This window comes from Cottoperca gobio, chromosome 24 (genome assembly GCF_900634415.1).
Source record: "Cottoperca gobio chromosome 24, fCotGob3.1, whole genome shotgun sequence".
NCBI classification, from domain to species: Eukaryota; Metazoa; Chordata; class Actinopteri; order Perciformes; family Bovichtidae; genus Cottoperca; species Cottoperca gobio.
Window position 1 is genome coordinate 14,176,973 of NC_041378.1, and position 19,901 is coordinate 14,196,873.

The 19,901-nt window shown below is 40.8% G+C and overlaps 1 protein-coding gene across 1 annotated transcript in view; it reads left to right on the forward strand.

Annotated features, from left to right (window-relative positions):
- Positions 1-19,901, forward strand: part of klhl29 (kelch like family member 29) — a 199,232-nt gene that overhangs the window by 115,209 nt on the left and 64,122 nt on the right. The window contains 4 exon segments of the mRNA XM_029462893.1: positions 10,051-10,189; positions 16,888-17,084; positions 18,754-18,866; positions 19,444-19,590. Of these exon segments, the coding sequence (XP_029318753.1) occupies positions 10,051-10,189; positions 16,888-17,084; positions 18,754-18,866; positions 19,444-19,590 (596 nt within the window).

Below are 19,901 nucleotides of genomic sequence, written 5' to 3' on the forward strand. Positions count from 1 at the left end.
CACAAGCAGTTCTTATTAGAAGTAAGGAGTTCTTGGATTTTCTTTCAGAAAGCTGCTCAGAAAAATTTATAATAAGGAATTATTGGATAGCACAGTACGGAGTTGGTATCTAAACATTAGGGCATTTAAGAATAATTGTGATTTATTCATAGATCAGTGTGGTTATCAACCCATTTATCTAAATCCATTGTTTGTTTTGGTAAAATTCTTAGTGATTTGTGTTGTCATATTGCTTCATTTCATTTCATCAAGCAATTTGCACAATGTTCAAAGTGATAGAGGAAGCATAAATTATACAATCAGAGGGTGTTGCTATGGAACACATTTGGTTATTCCCTCATATAAATGTGAATAAAATGTCTGTTGGCCACACAAACCATTCAGGACCAACGATCAGTTGTGATATATTGTGAAACATTTTTTTTAATTAATTTACTTGTATGCCAATATGTGGTTATTCTTTGTGGAATACACTGTTGTTGTGATTGGCTGTCATTGCAATTGGCTTTCAATCGACCAATCAGAGCAATCATCCCCGCTGCACACCCCTCTTTGCTTCCAGTGGCAGAAAACCAGAAAAGCGACTGCCACTTATGATCGGAGCAGTTAATTGAACTAATTAGTTTATAATTATTAGTTAATTCAGTGTTCAACACATCTCATTAGTTCTTCTTTCTGCCCCACTCACTTTATTTTGTGAACTCTGTCGTACATGCAGAGATGACACTGACAGACTGAAAAGTGAATACATTTGTGACCACATCAACCCAACAAATTAACATTAAAGCTGCCTTCAAGGTGCTGTCGGAAACATCACAATGTTTGCTTCTGATTGCATGAATCATATGAGCGAACGGGTAAATGTCAAAGAAATGTGTGTTTTCCGGTGGAGCCCAGGTTACTAATGTGTGACATCTGTGACATGTTGTTGTTGGTGAAAGTCCTGTTTTTTTATTTTTAAACATTCTCAGAAATAGGCTATATGTATGCTGAGGTTCTTACATAACACATGTATGAGCAGTATGGTGAATGCAAAGAATCCCTGGGCTGGAACCTTTTGGGTGACAAGTGAGCTGAATTTTTCAGCTCACTTTTTTTTCTTTTTTTCTGGGATTAAAGACTTTTTGTTTTACAATTCAAGGTTAAATTAGCACAATGACAAGCACATCAAGCTTCACCCGCTCGAAGCGGGCTTCTGTGCACCTTCTTTGTGAAGCTGTCATCAGATAAGCCTATCTTTGGAAGATATTTGCTGCCTCATGATATACTTGGGTTAAGATGTCAACTTCACAGACAAAACATGTGGCGAGCACTTAGTAATTCTCCACTTGTAAAATAGTTAAATGGTGTTTCCATTAGGGTGGCTCTGAATGCTTGTATAGGTGTTTTATTTCAGCAATGTTTGATGGAAAAAATGCATGTATGTTAACATAGTGACTTTTTGATTTTCACATTTTGAGCAGTGCTGCACCAGTAATGACATGTCAGAAAGCTATAAAGGGAACACACACACACACACACACACACACACACACACACACACACACACACACACACACACACACACACACACACAAAGTATGAAGAATGGGTATCCAGGAATATACTGTATATCTATACTCATCTTTGTCCCCTTTGATGATGTGTCATTTCTACAGCAGCATTGAAGTTCATGTCATTATACCTATTATGCTTTTGTGTTCCCTTAAAGTCTACATGTGACCTGACTAGGTGACAGGCAAAACCATTATTACCTCTGTAGCCCCTAATTAAGACCTGCTCTCAGTGAAAACGTGGTTTCTAGCCATGTTATAAAAAGACTTTGGAGTGCCTCTGATTCTCTTGGAATATTTTAATTGGAGGTGAGGAAAGGCATAATGACTTAAGTTGGGTTATTTCAGTTTAAAATCCTTCAGCTGGAATACACTCCACACTTCTCCTTTGAATTATTTTGAAACGGGAGTCATGTCCCAGTTATTCGTGGTGTAGACTCGGTCTACATTGATTGCAAAGAGACAAAGACATAGATGTGCTTTGTTCTTTTGTTTTTGCCATTTTTCCAGGCTGAAGTGGAGAAAAATATCTGTCAAACAAAGCTATCTTTGCAAAAATTAAAAGAGAATTACACATTTAATTAAAAGTTTACTATAGCTCAGATTCTTTGGTGATACATTTTAGTTTTTCTCTTTTTACTATATTTATTTAAAATAAAGCAATTTTATATGTTTTGACACGAGCAATGAAATTACAAAGACACATTGAGCAAAATCCTGAAGATGCACATGATTATATTGTAATTATCTATGATACATGTGATTGTGAAAATAAAACCTGTTCATATTATTGCCATCCTTGTAGAAATTAGGATTTACTATCTGCTTTTTATACAGGCATCAGGAGTTGTAACCACAGCAGTAAAAACCTCATTACAAAGATTCTGCAAATGGCCACAATTCTCTGAAATACATGATTAAAAAAGTTAAAGTTGCTTATTTATTTGAGCATCATTTTAATTGTTCAGATTACATAAGCACACTAAAAAGAACAATACCACAGACAGCTTGAGGCTCACTGCAGAGTTTCTTAGGCAACCATTTAAATAAATAAAAACTCCCTCCCTTCTCTCAAATTTAGTTAGTTTTAGGAACAGTAACTCTTTTTCTCTTCTTCTTATGAACCATGCCTTAAAATAGCTGCATCAGCCAGGGAGGAGATTCTTTGAGCTGTAATGTCATAACTGCAGCACTGAATGTAAATGTTAACCTCCTGTGAACTGTAACCAGCCTGTGTTGTAACCTACACTATATGCATGCAGTACATATTTCTGCTTTGGGTCTTCAGAAGACCGTCATAGGAAACCTTTTTCCATGTCACTATACATTTGAAGAGTCTGCAGCATTTCCTTTTTTTAAACTTTGACCAGATGTTGCTGCACCTGATGAAAGTAAAAGATATGACGCTGCTCTTGTTTGCTAGCCACAAGTGTATTCTCTTGTTAAAACTTGCTTGAGTGTGTATGTCCCTCCTGCCTGGTTAATGAGAAAGTAACTACAGACTTGCTCCTCTTCTCACTACACACAAAGAACGATTACGATGCATGACACTGCATCACACTGTTACAGCAGGCCAAATGATGCTGCCAGGGCTCTCTTTGCTTATGTTCTTCCTCCTCTGAGCCTGTACTTGCATTTGACTTGACTTTGTTCTACTTGTGCCAATTATTTGGGTGTGTGTGTGTGTGTGTGTGTGTGTCTGTGTGTGCGCATACTCGTCTGACCCGTGGACCAGAGAGCGTACGTAGAGATTTCAGTGTGTGTGTGCAGCACAATTGTGCTTTTTGCCACTCTAGGTCTTTTCTTGCATGTCTATTGGAGGAGGCAACAAAGGCCCAGTCGGCGTCCTTGAGGGGCACAAGTTCCTCACTCTCTCTTTCCCCTTTTCCTTTTATGTCATCCCCGGCTCAGCCCAGGTTGATAGGCAGTGCTGAAGCTCGAGCAGCTCAGCTAAGCAGATTCGAGCAGGGAGAGAAATAAAGTGTCCTCATCATGGACTATTCTCTAAGGCTATATGGTTCCAGGGCTCGCCTACAGACTGAAATCAGGAGAGCTAGAGATTCAAGGGGTCTCAAGGATTTCTGATGTCTTGCATGAGCTGATTTTGTGGGAGTAGGCTCACATTATTGAGACCTCTCCACGACCTGAATGTGGTGGTGATTGTTAAAGGTATGTTTTAAGGACTGTTTAGAATTGCTGTATGCCTAGACCGAGACTAGATTGGGTAACACATGAGATCTGCGGGTCTACATAAAGCATACTTTGTTCAGAGGATGGCATCTTGATGAGTGGCCTGATAATGCTCATGACAATGCTCATGACATTTTGCACCTGTTAAAGTCTGACATTTAGCCACCATGGCTTTTTGAAATGATCTGACCTGAGCTGAAGATGGTGCTGTTAATAATAATGGCTTTTGGAAAAGTGGTTTCCTCCTTGCTTCGTTTTGTGTTAACAAATAGGACATGAATCATATTAGTGTGATTTTACAGTGTGCTGTATCTCTCTGTGGATTATTGTGGGGAAACTAAAATTTTAATTTCTCAAAGAAATATTTTAAGATGAAGAAATCTAATTTTACTTCAAATATAGTCTCCCAATTTAAAGTAATACTACATTCATTTATTGCGGCAAAAAATGTTTTCAAGATATTTCTGTAAAAACCTTTTAACGACACCTGAGCATTATATCTTATTAAAATAAAATATTAGAATTTAGAATACTAAAATGTTTTTATTTACATTTTTATACCTTGAATATTGCATACATTTGTTATGCATGCACCAGGGATCTGGTCAGTAAAAAACCAACAATTCCTTAACGTTACAGCAATTATCATTTCAAAATATATTTAAGAAACAAAAAACAAACAAAATTTTTTTTGTAGCTTGTCTTATTTTGTACAAAACTTAATGGAAGATGCGGAAATTTTGGTTTATTTTAAGCAGTTTAAATGTGTGTAATGTATGACTTTAGTTTAGTTTAGCGAGTTATTTTCTAAGAAATGTATAAATGTTTGATGAAAAAAGATTTAAGTCACCTGAGTAGAGTATTAATTCAATACAATATAAAGACTAATATATACAAATGTTTTACTTTTTTGTCATGAAGTTTTAAGCTAGCACTTGCACAATTAAATGTAATATAATTCAGATCTTTTTTTTATCCATATAGTTGCCCTTCTTCTGGTTCTCTTTTTTGTTTAACAAAATGCAGAAATATAAAACATTAAATATAATTCTAGAATAATGTACCCAACAAATGTTTGAGGATTTATGTGTTTCCATAATTTCCATTACATCTGTGCGGTATGTAATTACAGGATTACACATGTTTGCCTTTTTATTCTGCCTAAATATTTTCCTACAGTTTTAAAAATACAAAAAAAAAACGAGGTGCACACTTTTATTTGAAAAGCTCTATTTTTAGCTCACTCACAAAATCCTCCAGAAATCTTTAATCTTTAATTTTTAGTTTATAGTTTTTTTTTAATCTATGGTGTGGGGATCTTATGACCTGATTTCAAATAAGGTCGAGCTGCATAGAGAAAGAAACATTTGAAAAATCTGTTTGGAGTAAGTCGAGGCATTCTGAAGAATTTGTGTCTACATGTCTCCTCGGCATCAGAGCTGAAATTGAGCCTTTCGGGCTGTTGTACTTTAGACCTGAGGTTGCAGAATCGAGACGTTACCTTATCCAACAGCTTCTGCTGATAGTGAACTTTTGACCATCTCTCCGCCTGCTGAATGTGGTGTGTGTGGGTGTATTTAATGTGTGCAGTCAGAAACTGAGAAACCTTTTAAAGTGTTTAGCTCATGATAGTCAGCAGGGGGAGAGCAGCTTTTTCCACATATCCATCCGTCCGCTGCTTGGATCGACACTATAATGTTTTGGATTCTGAGACGAAAACAAGTGAAGCCATAATTAATAACAGATCATTTATTCTGTTTTATTATTCGTGCACCACTTCACATTGGGAATATCCCTCCTGACATTATCACAGAGTGTTGTACTGTGGAGTTTCAGGCCCTTTGTTCTCTGCGGGGGGGGGGGGGGATATATATCTTTTTGGGGAACCCAACACTGAAAAAGTTTTTTCTCGGAAAGTGTTCTTTTGTGTGCATTAACTATGAATCACGCTCTCGGACAGCTCTTCCTATTCTGTTGCAAGTTCCTCTTTGGCATGGAATTTCTCAAAGTCCCTACTTATCAAAAGGCTTTTGTACAGGGAAGCCTCTTTTGATCAGACAATCTGTTGCAGTCCTGCAACTGCCTGTTTCTGCTGATTTCAAAGAGCAAAAAAGTAGATTTATTTTGTCATTAAAATCTGCTTTCGTTTAATTTTTCAAAATGAAACCTTATTTAATTGAAAGTAGGGTCAAATTAATCACGTGAATTGTCAATTTGTGCGAGATTATGTGCAAACAAATGTCAGTTTAATATATTGCTTGAGGAAATTGTTACATAAAAAAGGTTAATATTGAATGATATTTCACATTTTTATGTGATTCTATAAATAATCAATTTCAATTATTAATTATAATTTTTTCGATCATGTCATTACTTCTAATAAACACATTTACAATAATATAATTGGAGAGAAATGTATTTATTTCAGATTATTCATAAAAATGTAATGTGAATTGGTTATAAAAAAATATATTAATATATTAAATACAAACAGGATGTTTTACAAAAAAATCATCAGTAAAGAAAAACTAATATTACATTTTTTAAAGTACGTCATCTAATTTGATTCATTTGTATTCATTGACATTATTTTGAAGGATTTTTTTCCTTCTCATGGAGTGGAACACATTTTCAGAAAATATTAGTAAAAGAACCGCTTTACAGCTTTTTCATCGAGTCGCTTTGAAGATAAAAAGTAATTTCATTTCATTTTCATATGCGGTGTGGAAAATGATCATGGTCCGATTCAGTAAAAAAAAAAACTGTGTCCTGCAAGCATAAGAAAACCCATTATGGCAGAGTTGTACATTGAATTATTGATCAGCTGGAATGGTTTGTTCTGGGTAATTAAGCTACGAGTGTCTGTGGGAATTGATTGTTGAAAATTGAAACGAGAATAAGAAGGTCAGAACGAACACATCAGCACGCCGTCCGCTGCGCAACAAAGAATGCCATCCAATTGGATAGAGATATGTGGACTATTATATGTTGAATTGAAATCTAAACATTTGGAAAAAGATACATTATGATGATAAGAATTTAAGAGCGAAATATCTGAAACTTCAATACAATGTGCCAGTAATTTATAAATGTAATTTTATATTTAGGAAACCATTTGAAAAAAATTCTATCAGAAAGTGTAAATAAAAATTCTAAGATGGTTCGTTGTCACAAAGGCACAGAAGATGTCACGTAATGATATAATGACTGCTTTGTAACAACGTGTTAAACTTTAATGTAGACATTTCTTTATCACTTTTACCTTGGACGTCTTCACATACTGCTCACAGCAGCTCTGGCAAGTTGGCGACTTACAAAAAAGAAAATACAGAAAATATTATGAGCTCATAAAGATGGATCTTAAAGTTTAGATTTTTTTTTGTCAACACAAAATGGTGGCGCATGTAACATACATGTAGAACCTTAAAATGGCTCCAAGGTCAGCAACCAATGGTGTGCTGCGTCGCCCTTTTGCAGCAGCCTATCACAGCTGAGGGGGCGACTTGCCACACCTTACGGTAGGGGGGGCATGGCGCACGCTGATAGGTTACTGGATATCGCACCCGGGGACCCCATTGGCTCAGATGTTAGACCGTAGAGTTACTAGGCTGAGCAGCAGAGATAGCACTGGTTTCATACTCCCTGTGCAATGTGTCAACCAATCATGAGAGCCAGCGTGGAGCGTTATTATAGTAGTGAATGGCTTAGGGGCAGGAAACTACCCTAGCACATTTCATCACTATTTGCAGTCCATGGCATACTCTCGAATGTCTGTATACTTCCCACAAAACAAACCTTACCACTACTTTATCCGTCTTTGGCAGAACTAGACGGTCCTCAAGAGATTACTCATTCAACGGTATTGAGACGTTTGGTGTTTTAAAGCCGCTGTGGTCCCATTGAACATGGCTGTGCCTCCCCACACTCCATGCCGAACCTGAAAATGGGGACGTCATGTGCGGTTTCATGGTCCCGGGTGGTGATGAGTTGTTCTAGGGCGCTCACCGACACACCCCCAAGAAGCCATAATTAGCTTTTCCATCATGCATTCAGGTGTGTCTGCACGGCTCCGAGGGAGGCGGCCATTGTTTGTTGACAAGTGGAGTTCTCTTGTCTCCCCCTCTCACTTTCTCTATTCACGGGGCAAATGGATGGTATGCGGTGTGGCTGATTGGAGGTGAGAGCCATATCGGTCGCTGGAGATTCACTAATGCAAACTCAAAACTACTGTGTATTCACTATTCACAGTCCATGCCCACACAGTAATCAGATAGCTGGCCGACTGACAGGCAGCAGTAGAGTGGAATGTAGAGGGTGGAGAGAGATGGATGAAAGACGAGGCAAATGCCAAGCTTTGCGGTTGCGTGTGTGTGGCTCACTCTAACATTGCAGCTGTGCATCTAGCCAAACAACAGCAGTACATATTGTCCAAAATTACATCTATTATTATTTTTCTCCCCATTTGGTATTCAGCATGTTTAATAACCAGGTCATTTTCTTTCTGGCCATTAATTTCGTGATGCGAGAAATCTGAAGGATACGGCGCTCAGAGAAAAGGCTTTTAACAAAGTGCGCTTCTGAATTGCACCTTATTTGTCATGTGTCTTTATACTGTATAATTTCAGCTACAAAATGAATTCAGAGCCGAGCCCCCAGTGTCAGTCAGGAGAATGGAAGGAGCTAAATGAGTGGACATTTCAGCCAAATAGAGGGGCAAGTGTCATTCCAGGTTAATTAAATCCCTGCTCTGAGTCTGGCGTGAACACAGACCTCTTTCAGGATGATAAAGACAAACTCCTTTCTTTCAGCTCGGGTGTCGCCAATACAATCACAAGTCTAATCAGTTTCCACCATTTAATGGCTACACTGCTGTGTAAAGCACATATCCATTCACACAAACGCACTCACACACACACACACACACACACACACACACACACACACACACACACACACACACCCACACCTCACTTGTTGCACATTACTGACAACAAATGAGTCAGCATTGACACTGTTTCAGATTGCCATGTTTAAGCAAGAACTGTGAAAGTAGCGTCGAGATTGATGAAAAAATAAATGTGCTGATCAAAAGGATTTGCCACCTTTCTTCCAGTACCGAAATCATTAAGCAGCTCATACTGTGGCTGCTGTTTTATCTTTACCCAGCATGCAATATGTGCCTTTAGTCAACGCAGACTGCACTTTGTGCCAAATAGCTGTTTACGATACCTGACAGCCTGCAGTCTCTGTGAAGGCTTAGACCACTGTATGGAAGCTCCCTCATAATGTTCCACACTGTCTGGAGATTATTATTTGATTTTCTTAGCGTTCTCTTTTAGTGGAATTATCTATAGGAGATTAACAAAGCTGCGCTGTTGGTTATCCCTCCTAAAGCCTTGGAATAAGTTGATAGTCTCCCGCTGATTTTTACTTTCAGCATCCCCTCATTGTGTCTCATTAAGACTCTGAGAAACAAGCGCCCCTGACCTACTGCTACAGTAAGGCCAGGCCTAACATCTTGCGAATACATTACATCAAAACTCTCAATGTGTACTGTGGCCTTCAACAGCACATTGGTTTGCTCTGAGCATGTTTTCTCAGATTGCGTTTCGTCCCTGTTTTTCCATATTTTTATTTTCTTTTCAGAGAGGAAGACGAGGGCGGGTGGCGGGTATTTTTGTAAGAGAGAGAGAGGCGGGTGTTGGGATTTGGGGATAAGCAGTTGTTTTCTCATTGAGCGACATTTGAAGGTCAACTCTTCGCCGAATAGGGCACTTGTGAGAAGCCAAAGAATTTTATTTCAATATGAATAATGCATTGATAGTGTGTCTGTTTTCAGCCCACATCGCTTTTAGCCGCTTTTTAATCTCATTCAGCTTTCATTGAAGTTCTGCAGTGTAAAGTCAAATACAGCTAAACAAGTGTCTTTTCTCACAATAATCCTAGTTTTATCTCACTGCTAGTTCTATGTTATCCACTGGGTATTGCATATTCCTCCTAGAGTGTAGAACACGATAGCTAACTAATTCCTTTTTTGCATGCACCCTTTTCTGCTACATATGTATTTACACAGCTCATTTTGCCTTTGCTGAAATGTTTGATCAAATCTGAACATGTCACTTCTTCTCTATCATATAATGAACATTGTTTCTTAAGACTGGCCAGCAATATTGTGTTCTACAATCTGCACTTTTCCATATGTTGTTCTGCTTCTTTGTTGTCATGCTATTGTTGCTCATGTTTGTATGGAAGAGAACATTTCTAAACCCAAATGTGGCATTGTCTGTTTCTTTTTCTTGTTCTACAGAGATGTTGAAGGAGTTGAACCAACAGCGCAGAGCGAAAGAGTTTACAGACCTGAAAATTATTGTTGAAGGCAAAGAGTTTGAAGTCCACCAAAATGTTCTAGCTTCCTGCAGCTTGTATTTCAAGGACCTGGTGAAAAGGTTTGCCTTCGCTTTCCCTCCCACCAGCTGTTGATCCAATCTGTTCTTTTCATAGGGCGCATTTGTGTCGCTTTTCTTTTTTTTCCCTTCCCCTCTCTCTCTTGCAGGTGTGTGAAGACTTTGGTTCCTAACACAGGGCCAGCAGCCATTCCTTCCTCTTCCCGCTCAATTGAATGTATCTGAAAATGGAGAAAAAAGGTCAACCCTCGTCATTACCTTTCCTCCCCATGTAGGGCAATTTAACCACATTTCCATTTTAATGAGCAGTGAAAATGTTCCATGACTGGGGATGTTTTAAAACTCACCAAAGGGCCAAAACAAAAGAATCATACATTATACACTTTGGGTGGTAATTTGCAATAGCTGTCCTCAGTGGGCAGAAGGATTTTTGTCTCCCAAGCTACCATATTTTTCTGTTGCTAATTTGTGAGTTTTTGCTCCAAAACAGCCTTTTCATATGCTAATAAATATTGCTTAGTGTAATAAAAAAGACATTTCAGAGTCGTAATCAAAAGACAAAACAAAACCACATCTGAGACAGCTTACTGAACTTACACTTTCATAGGTTAACACCACCCTTCACTAATGTATTCAGTTGATGTGGATCTAAATATTCCCCTAGTATTCTGCCCTTCATACATATTTTTTTGTCTTCATGGGTTGTTTTGTTTTTGTCGGTGCCTGTCTGCACACTAGTGTGTGTGTGTCAGCTACAGACCTTTTTAGTGTCCCTAGATGTGTGTGCACATGCACGTGTTTGACTGTGTAGTCTGTGGGCGCAAGTATGTCTTTTTTTTTTTTTTCATCTGCCTTGTTTTCCTGGGAGGGAATACCATAATTCCCTAATGTCCTCATCCTTACTTCAAATCCTTTCAGGTGTTTTCGGCTTGATTGAGAGTCCCCTGGACCCAAAGTTGTTTTGCTGCCTTGGTGTTGTGTGTGTGTGTGTGAGTGTGTGTTTGTTCTCGCTTGCATGGCTAGGGATGAAGTGGCGAGCAAAGACAAACAGAAAGCACACACACAATCGCTAGCGGTAGCCGGAATGCCTTAGGGAAGTTTGCCACTTTGCCCCGCAGCCACGCCGCCTCCACTGCGAGCTCATCACAGAGCTGAGAGCTGCTTATCAGCAGCCTCGGCCTCCTCGCTCACCAGCGATACACTTGTTTCCTCCTGAATGGGAATAGAGTGAGGAAGACCAGAGAGAGAACAGAGGTAGAAAAGCCTCGTCTGTACTTGGGCCACTCATCTCCATGACAGCTACACTCGTTTACACACCATGAATAAAAAAGAGACTGAAGCTTCTTTTAACCTTGACAATAGCAGAGAAGCTTCCTGAGAGACTGAAGTGACTTTGGAGTGAACTGAAGCCCCCATGCTGGTCAGCCTGTCTATCAGATTGTCTCGTCTGCTCCTCTTATCCATGACGAAGCCAGATCATTTATGTGCAAAGACGGGGGCCCCTGAAAGGCACCGGGGCTCCCAGAGGAGCTGGCTGAATTTACATCAAGTTCGTCCTCATGCCTGCTGCTGCCTAAATCGTCCGATTTTTCTTGTTTAATTTGACAGTTTAATGGAGCAAATTCTCATTAATTGGCTAATTAATTGTTAAAACTACTTAGATTTATTGACATAACACTGTCATTTTTCACGAGATAATGTGTAAAATAGAAATCTGCTCATTTGACAGGAGAATACCTAATGAATTTGATACACTAATTGTTTATTTTGTAAGACGTCTTGGGTTGGATGTAGTGAAGTCCAGATCATCAGCATTATGCTAACACGACACTGTCAACAGTGACTGCTGTTGATTCTACAAGGCATGTGGCGACTTGACTTTATGGAAATAGAGCTGTGTGAGAAGAGGACATTAGTGATAAGTTGACAAGAGAAGGACAGAAAGGGAGCAAAAACAAATGAGAAAGAAAGTGAGATCAGGCACAGAGTATGGAGAGAGAGAGAGAGAGAGAGAGTAGAGCATTTTGTTCATAGCTGTGAGGCGTTTGCAGCCAGGCGGTGTAACAAGCTCGGTCAGAGAGAAGCGGAGAGAGCCAAAGGCCTGTCAGTCATTGAGTTACGGCCTCCCATGTGCAGCTCAGGTCACTGTTTCAGTGCAGCTGGAATTATGCTGAGGCAACACGTGGCTCGCTTGCCACTGTCCACATCTTTTATGAGGCCAAATAGGAGAGGGCGAGAGACTTCATCTCCTTATATGCTCTGCACCCCTCCCACCTTCCCTTGCCCATGTCATTTAGGAGGCATTTACTGCCTTTCAGACCCCCTTGTCAGCTCGCTATAAACCACCACACTTGTATGTGTGTGAGAGTGTGTGTGTGTGTGTGTGTGAGTGTGTACAGTACGTGCTTAAAATCGGGGAAATGAATGCGTGTGTTAATGTACTTGACATTAAGCGTGTGTATGCGTTTTACTGCATGCATGCGTTAGTGTGTGTGCGCTTGGGATGCAAGGATGTAATTCTTGTATTATCCAGGCAAGCTGCCATTAGTCAGAGAGAAAGAAGATATGTGAGTTCCTTGGCCTACACACACAAACACACACACACACACACCAAGCCAATGGCTCGTTTAAGAAATTAAAGGCTTAATAAGCAGAAAGCCAATTACGAAAGTAACTATGAAAATTTGCTTGAGAAATGTGTAAATGTTCTTACAGGGAGATACTCCTCAGACTCCACATCAGGCACAATTTTAAAATGGTGTTTTCAACAATATCCCCTCCTCCACCTCAAGTATTCAGGCCTTCTCTACCGTAGGTGTTCATTCAACCTGCCATCTTACCCCATGATACCTGAAGGATGTAATGCCGCTCCAAAATGTGCGCACACGTCTCCTCCGAACTCAAAAACCTATTACCCTACACTTTTAAAGGCTGATGCACCAAGCAGGGAGACAGATCATCGCGGGTAATTCCATTTCATACCCCTCAGGATTTTCCAATAAGTGTTCTTTGCAGGCATTTAATTTATGGCCACTGCATCTCCTGCACCACTGTAATGTAAAAAGCTCCAGAATCTTTGAGCAGTCCTGATACACGCTTTCGTGCCATTTGTTTCTCTTCCCTTCTTCCCCCTCTGTCGACCCATGAGTGTTCTATGCTTGTGAGTCAGAGAGTGTTATGACTATGAGATGGGCAGAGAGCTGTGTTAAAGCCCATTACAGTGTCGGCCCTGTGTGAACACTGCAGCTGAGCCCTGAGTGCACTGTTCAGCCCTCTGCGGCTCCATTCAGCCTGAGGGGAAGACAGGACACTGGAATACTCCCCTTAAATTTCAATTAGCAACATTGTTCTGCCTGGCTGTTTGTTAAAGGTCTAGTCCACCCAAATTACTCTCACTTCTATTCATATCAAGCCAAAGTTTAGGATTCATTTTGTCCACGTTTTGAGATAATTGTGCCTATGATTACCGCTAACCCTATACTGTAAAACGGATGTGAATTCCCTTTTGTTAGTGCAGTACTGCTCACTGCATTGAAACATTACAACTACAGTGGTTCTTTCCAGTAACAATGAGCCTCATGCAAGAACATTTTGGCATTATCCTAAATCTCTTACTTCTTTCCTGTGAGGTTTACTCATCAGAATGTTCCACGTCTTCCTCACTTCCTAACTCTGGACTGTAAATTGCTGTTTTCCTGTTCAAAGGTGCACTTTTGTGAGATTTGATCATTAGCATGTTTCAAGTTTCATTCACAAGATGTTACCCGAGAGTAAAAATAAGAACTTCACACTGCAGAGCTTCACGTCCTGCTGTCAGAAATCAGCAGATAACAAATTAGGCATTGTCAGAAATCTTTAAAATATTAAGACAGATTCCAACTGCGTGTCATGAGAAATCATTGTCGAACCTCTCAGTAAATTATCAGGCCATTATATTCTTAACATGATACAACTTTTGCACTTATTTCAGTTGATTTTGGAGACATTAAATCTCCAAAATTCAATCATTAATGCATTAGAAAAAATTATAAATCAAACCCTTGTGAAAAAAGACATATCTGTTCCTGACTCGTCTGCATCACTCGTGAATCTCATTTGCATATACAAAATAATTATAATCCTTACTACCAGAAATGTGAATGTGACACGTTCTCTTAATCGTTTGTATGTTCGTATGAATGGTTCTTGCATGAGGCCCAATGTCTGTATGATTCTCAGAATATCATATCAACTTCCCCTGTGTTCACACATGGACAGAGGTTTGGGCTTTTAAACTCTCCACCTCTCTGTCCTTTTTGTCCTTCAGAGCACAACCTGGACTTGTTCCACATAAAAAATACCATGGCCTCATTACCACAAAGCAAACACAGGCAAAACATGAATCCCTACCTTGAAAAAGCTTCAGCATTATTGTTTATTTTTATAATTTATTCCTGATTTATGTAGTGACAGAGCATGTAAATGAAAGCCATTTTTAGCTCAGGCAGTGTAGGCTTTGCATTTGAATAAGCTTCTATCTTAACATATCTTGGTAGTGTATGTACTTCCACAGAATAGATGGTCTTGTAAGGAAAAGCTAAATGTATTCTCTGTAAAAATGTTTTTTTTTAGGTTGAAGGATGTATTAGGAGGTGTGTGTGCGTGCAGCTCCCCTCTTCCCGCTCCGCCTCTGCTCACCACCATTTTGACAGTCTCTGCTGATTTTAAGACTTCCTCTTGAATAAGTGGTGCATTTTTCACAAACAAATTTCTTTGCCTGAGTGTGCCCATCTTTTTTCCCCCTCCTCGCCCTATCGCTCCTCCTCTGTCTCTCCTGTCCTCCCTAACTCCCGCTTTCACTATTTAAATTCAAGTCTGCAATCAGACGCAGCATAAATATCCACCTCTTTTTAGAAGCTCCGGGAAAAGTCATTTCCATAACATAAGTGCTCAGACAAAACAAACTGCCACTCGAGCTGGTTCCTATTGCACTAATTAAGCAGGTTGATGAGCATGCTCTTCTTTTATTTTTAGTCTCCCCCCCCCCCCCTCTTTCTTCCCCACCTCCCTCCCTCCATCACTTTATCCCTGAACGACACTCCCCTTCCCTTCTTTCTGTCTTACTACCTGCCCCCACTGCAGGGCTTTGTGCGGAAAAAGGGCAATAACACTATGTGGCTTTTTGCTTTGCAGGAGGAAAATGAGTAACTACTTTGGTTTTTCCAGCCAATGTCCATCCAGAGACAAATGCCATTGTCTTTTCATTTTATTTTTGGATGTCCTTCTCCCCTCTCACCTCCTGAGTACGCTTTAAATGACGACTAATGTCTCAGTTCATACACTACAGGCTACTGATGATTATTGCAGCGGGGACAAAGGCTCTGTTTAGGTGTGATGGTGGATTTTTTTTTTGGGGGTGGGCGGGGATATCTCTTATTTAAAAGACCAAGGCACAGTCATGGAACAACCCAACCCCTCCCTCAGAAGGATGGCTGCTGGCTCCCTGTGGAAGAACCGTCTTGCCCTGCCTCCCTTCCTTTTGCTTCCTCCTCATCGACCCCCCCTCAACCTGTCTTCTCTCGTTTTCACGCTAACCATTTCGCCTACCTGTCTCGTCTTGTTTGTTTTGCTGTCTGTGTCCCACTAAAAGCTGACTGTTTGACATGATTTCTCGTCCAACAATCTGGCTCCAACAGAAAAGGAAAAGAGACAAACGTACACACACACACGCACGCACACGCACGCACACACACGCACACACACACACACACACACACACACACACACACACACACAAACAGAGAGATCATTGTGCTACTATGAGTGACACAAGCAAACAGCCTCCATCCATCTTAATGTAGGTTACTTTTCATATTGTTGATGGAAGAGAGACGTTGTAGTGGGGGAATTTGTTCTGCAGTGCTTTGATCCATTTATTTTGCCCTTGAGTGGATTATTGTTTCACATGGGACATTAGACATGGGTGGTGAGGTGTTATGTGACGCTCTCATACCTCTCCGGTGGGATCCTGCATGTGAACTAATCTCTGCCATTTGATCCCGTTGAAGTCACAACGTGGCTGAAAGCCGCCTTCCAATCCTCGCACATCTCAGGCTCTACATTACGCAGGGATATCATATTCTATTTAATTTGCTCATCCAAGCACTCCCTGGCGCTTCTTACACCACGGCAGTAGGAGTGGATACTCTGCTTTTGATACGCTCACCAACAACGCAGTGAGAGCTCTCCAGCACCACATGCTTTAACCAGCAGACCTTACATTCTGTCTCATGTCCGTGTATGAACTGTGCCGTCTCTTTCTTTCTCTCTGTTTTCTGTCTGATAGCTCATAATGTACCCTGCCATGTATGCATGTCCACCTCTAAAAACTATGCATACATGAAAACACATGTGATAAGCATGCCTGTTGAAACAAAGCAATAACTTGTTTACCTAATCTTTGTTCAGAGAGGACATTTTGTTTCAGATGCAGCAATATAGTTGCAAATCTGCTAGCCCCATAGAAAAGTAGAAACCATCCAAAGTTCTGTTTCTGTCCCTTTTCCCACTTTATGTTGTTATCTTATGTGTAATGATTCTCTTATTTTCTCCCCACTCTCGTACTGACCCAGGTGTGTTATGGGTGTTGTGTGTAGCATACGCGTATCTGTGTCCCTACCCTTTTAAAAATATATATTTTAATCATTTTTCCTCTCACAATATCTCTAACTCTCCCGTCTCTGCCGTGATTGGTTGATCAGGTCATCGGGGGAGACGAGAAGTGGGGAGACGTTGGAGCTGAACATGAGCAACATCAGTGCCGACGTGCTGGAGCTGCTGCTAGAGTTCGTCTACACGGGATCCCTGGTCATCGACTCTGCCAACGCCAAGACGCTGCTGGAGGCTGCCAACAAGTTCCAGTTCAACACCTTCTGTAAAGTCTGTGTCTCCTTCCTAGGTAGGAACATCTCAGAAGACAGGATGGTGTGTGTGTGTGTGTGTGTGTGTGTGTGTGTGTGTGTGTGTGTGTGTGTGTGTGTGTGTGTGTGTGTGTGTGTGTGTGTGTGTGTGTGTGTGTGTGTGTGTGTGTGTGTGTTAGTATTCTGGCACATCACGAACCTGTTTGTCATGTTTCCAAAGACCGCAGTCGTGCAAGAATTCTGCCTGCTAACGCTCTCAGTTGGGCACGGTGCCTCTGATCTCGTCCCAAAGGGAAAGACCAAGCACAGGGGCAGATTTATAAAAAGGTCAAGGAACAATTGTCACTTAAATGTCAAATCCTCTGGCCCGAACCGCGAGAGAATCGAAAAATAGCAAAACAGATTGATACTTAGACAAGGTATGGAGAGTGCCGTAAAGGAGGGGAGGGGCCTTTAGGAGCCCAAGGGGTCACATGACAAGCAAATGGCATGTTCCAGATTTTAGTGGGTAACCAACCAAAGAGGCGACCAAAAAGCTGCAAATGTCAGGCTTTGCATTCCATTTAATAAATTGTTTTGAGTGTCGGTAACACAAGGGAAGTGCATGTTAGCACAAAGGTCAACGGCAGGAAAGGAGTGAAGAGAAAGTAAAAGAGAACCAGCAGCCCACGTTATTGATTTGTTTTTCTCTATTTGGGTAAAAAAAACGGGGGTGGGGTGGGGGGGGGGGACAGGGAAACCATTTGTTGATTGCATTGCCAGTGAGACGTCAGTCCATTCTGCCTCGACAAGATTCATGACATTTCAGCACATTAGAAGGGGAGAAAATACAGGCGCAAGCGTGTGTCCTTGAGGAAGGAGAAATTGATACTGTGTCAGATATTATTGAAGTTTGTAACAAATACACGGAGGAGAAATAGCATCTCCTTGACCTACTTATACCACTTTTATTCACAGAACTTAAGATTCAACAAAATAAAAACTAAGTCAGCCTTCTACTCAGTGGGAAATCATGCCTGATAGTTGTTAAGGAAAGACTCTGTCTTCAGTGATAAGGTCTGGCATTGTTTCCCTTTTGATGGCCATTATTTAATCAGGCCTCTTTCAGTGGCCACTGACCCAGTGGATCCACATGCTGGCCTGTTTGTGTGTGTGTGTGTGGGTTGGTGCGCTACACTGCCAACACGTTCCCCTCTCTTGTGATAAATGGCAATGTGTGTTAACAAACTAAAATTACAGACACACCACCTTGAATGTTGCACCCTTACAAGAGATCGCAGGCGGTAGTATAAGCCTTCTCCCCGTTAGCTTGGCTATAAGGGTAGTTTCATATATCCTTGTGTTGGGGTGTGTGTGTGTGTGTCCTTCCCTGAGATCTGACAGGAGTTCTTTAAAGTGGTCCAGCTAATCCCAAATCCCGCTCCCTGCTATCCTCCACCTCCTGCCTGGGCTGTGAGCGATCGATTCCCCTCGTTGTTTGTCCCCGGAGCTGTTTTGAGTTATTATACTTGTTCTCCCTTAGTCTCAGGGAGATATACACGATCTGAGCTATACCGCAGCCGCTTTTTCTGTCTCTGCTTTCTACGTCTGTGATCTTTTTAAGGATGTCTGAATTATGTTTTTTTTCTCTGTCTTAATCAACCTGCCTGTGTCTCTGCTTCTGTCTTGTTTTGGTTTCTCTGTCTGTCTGCTGTTCATCGACTCCAGAAAAGCAGTTGACTGCAGCTAATTGTCTGGGAGTGCTGGCGATGGCTGAAGCCATGACTTGCACGGAGCTCCATAACATGGCCAAAGCTTTTGCACTGCAGAACTTCCCGGAGGTGAGTAGAGACTTATCCCTTGTACTATCAAGTCTGTTCATTGATTCCTGTGGAAGGTACACGCTAGATCAGAAAGAATAACGGCAAATAAAACTATTAGCAATAAAATCTAATTAAGTTAATACCCATAGCAATCAATACATTTATAAATGACTTGACTGTACTCGAGTATTAACATTTTTGACCAGTTACCAGTTAATATTTCTGCCTATTAAAATTCTGAATAAGCTGCTTAATAACCCTAATGGGAAAAAAAACAGCACAAGAGAAATTCAAAGAGATCTCCGCTTCCTTGGAGCAGCGGGAGAATCACACAGAATCACATAGGACAGAAAATTGTTTTGCTGCACTTTAGGGTTGGAAAATATGGTACTTTTCATCTTCATCTCTGATGCCACAGCAGGTTTATTCACTAGCCATCAAATAAGAAAACACAGAAATAATCTTTGTAGTTAACCTTCAACTGCTGTGCTGGATTCAGCTATTCATCAGGAACAGTTTATGAAGCATTAAAGGACGTGAAACGTTAAAGTTCACTAATTAAAAAGTTTAAATAGTTTCTTTCATAACTTTTCAGGTGGCAGGACAGGAGGAGATTTTGAGCGTGTCTAAGGAGGATCTGGTGGCCTACCTGTCCAACGACAGCCTCAACACCAAGGCTGAGGAGCTGGTCTACGAGACGGTCATCAAGTGGATCAAACGAGACCCCAACTCCAGAGTGCAGGTATTAAACAGGGAGCTGATGAGTGTGTTTGTGTGTGGCTGACACTACGGTGCATTTCACCAAATATGAGCATGCCACTGTGTGTGAAGCGAGATAAAACTGACAGTAAACATACTGTACAGTATGTCTGCAGAGCCGCATTAGTTTGTTTCTATCCACTATCCCCGTCTGCTCCGAGACTTACCCAGCATGAAAAACTATGTAAAGTGACTCCTTGTTCTCTCTTGGTAGTGTTCATCAACTTTTGTGCGTCAGGTGCAGCCTAACACAGCAGTTGTTCATAATCCCAGGAGTGCTTTGCCCTCAGAATG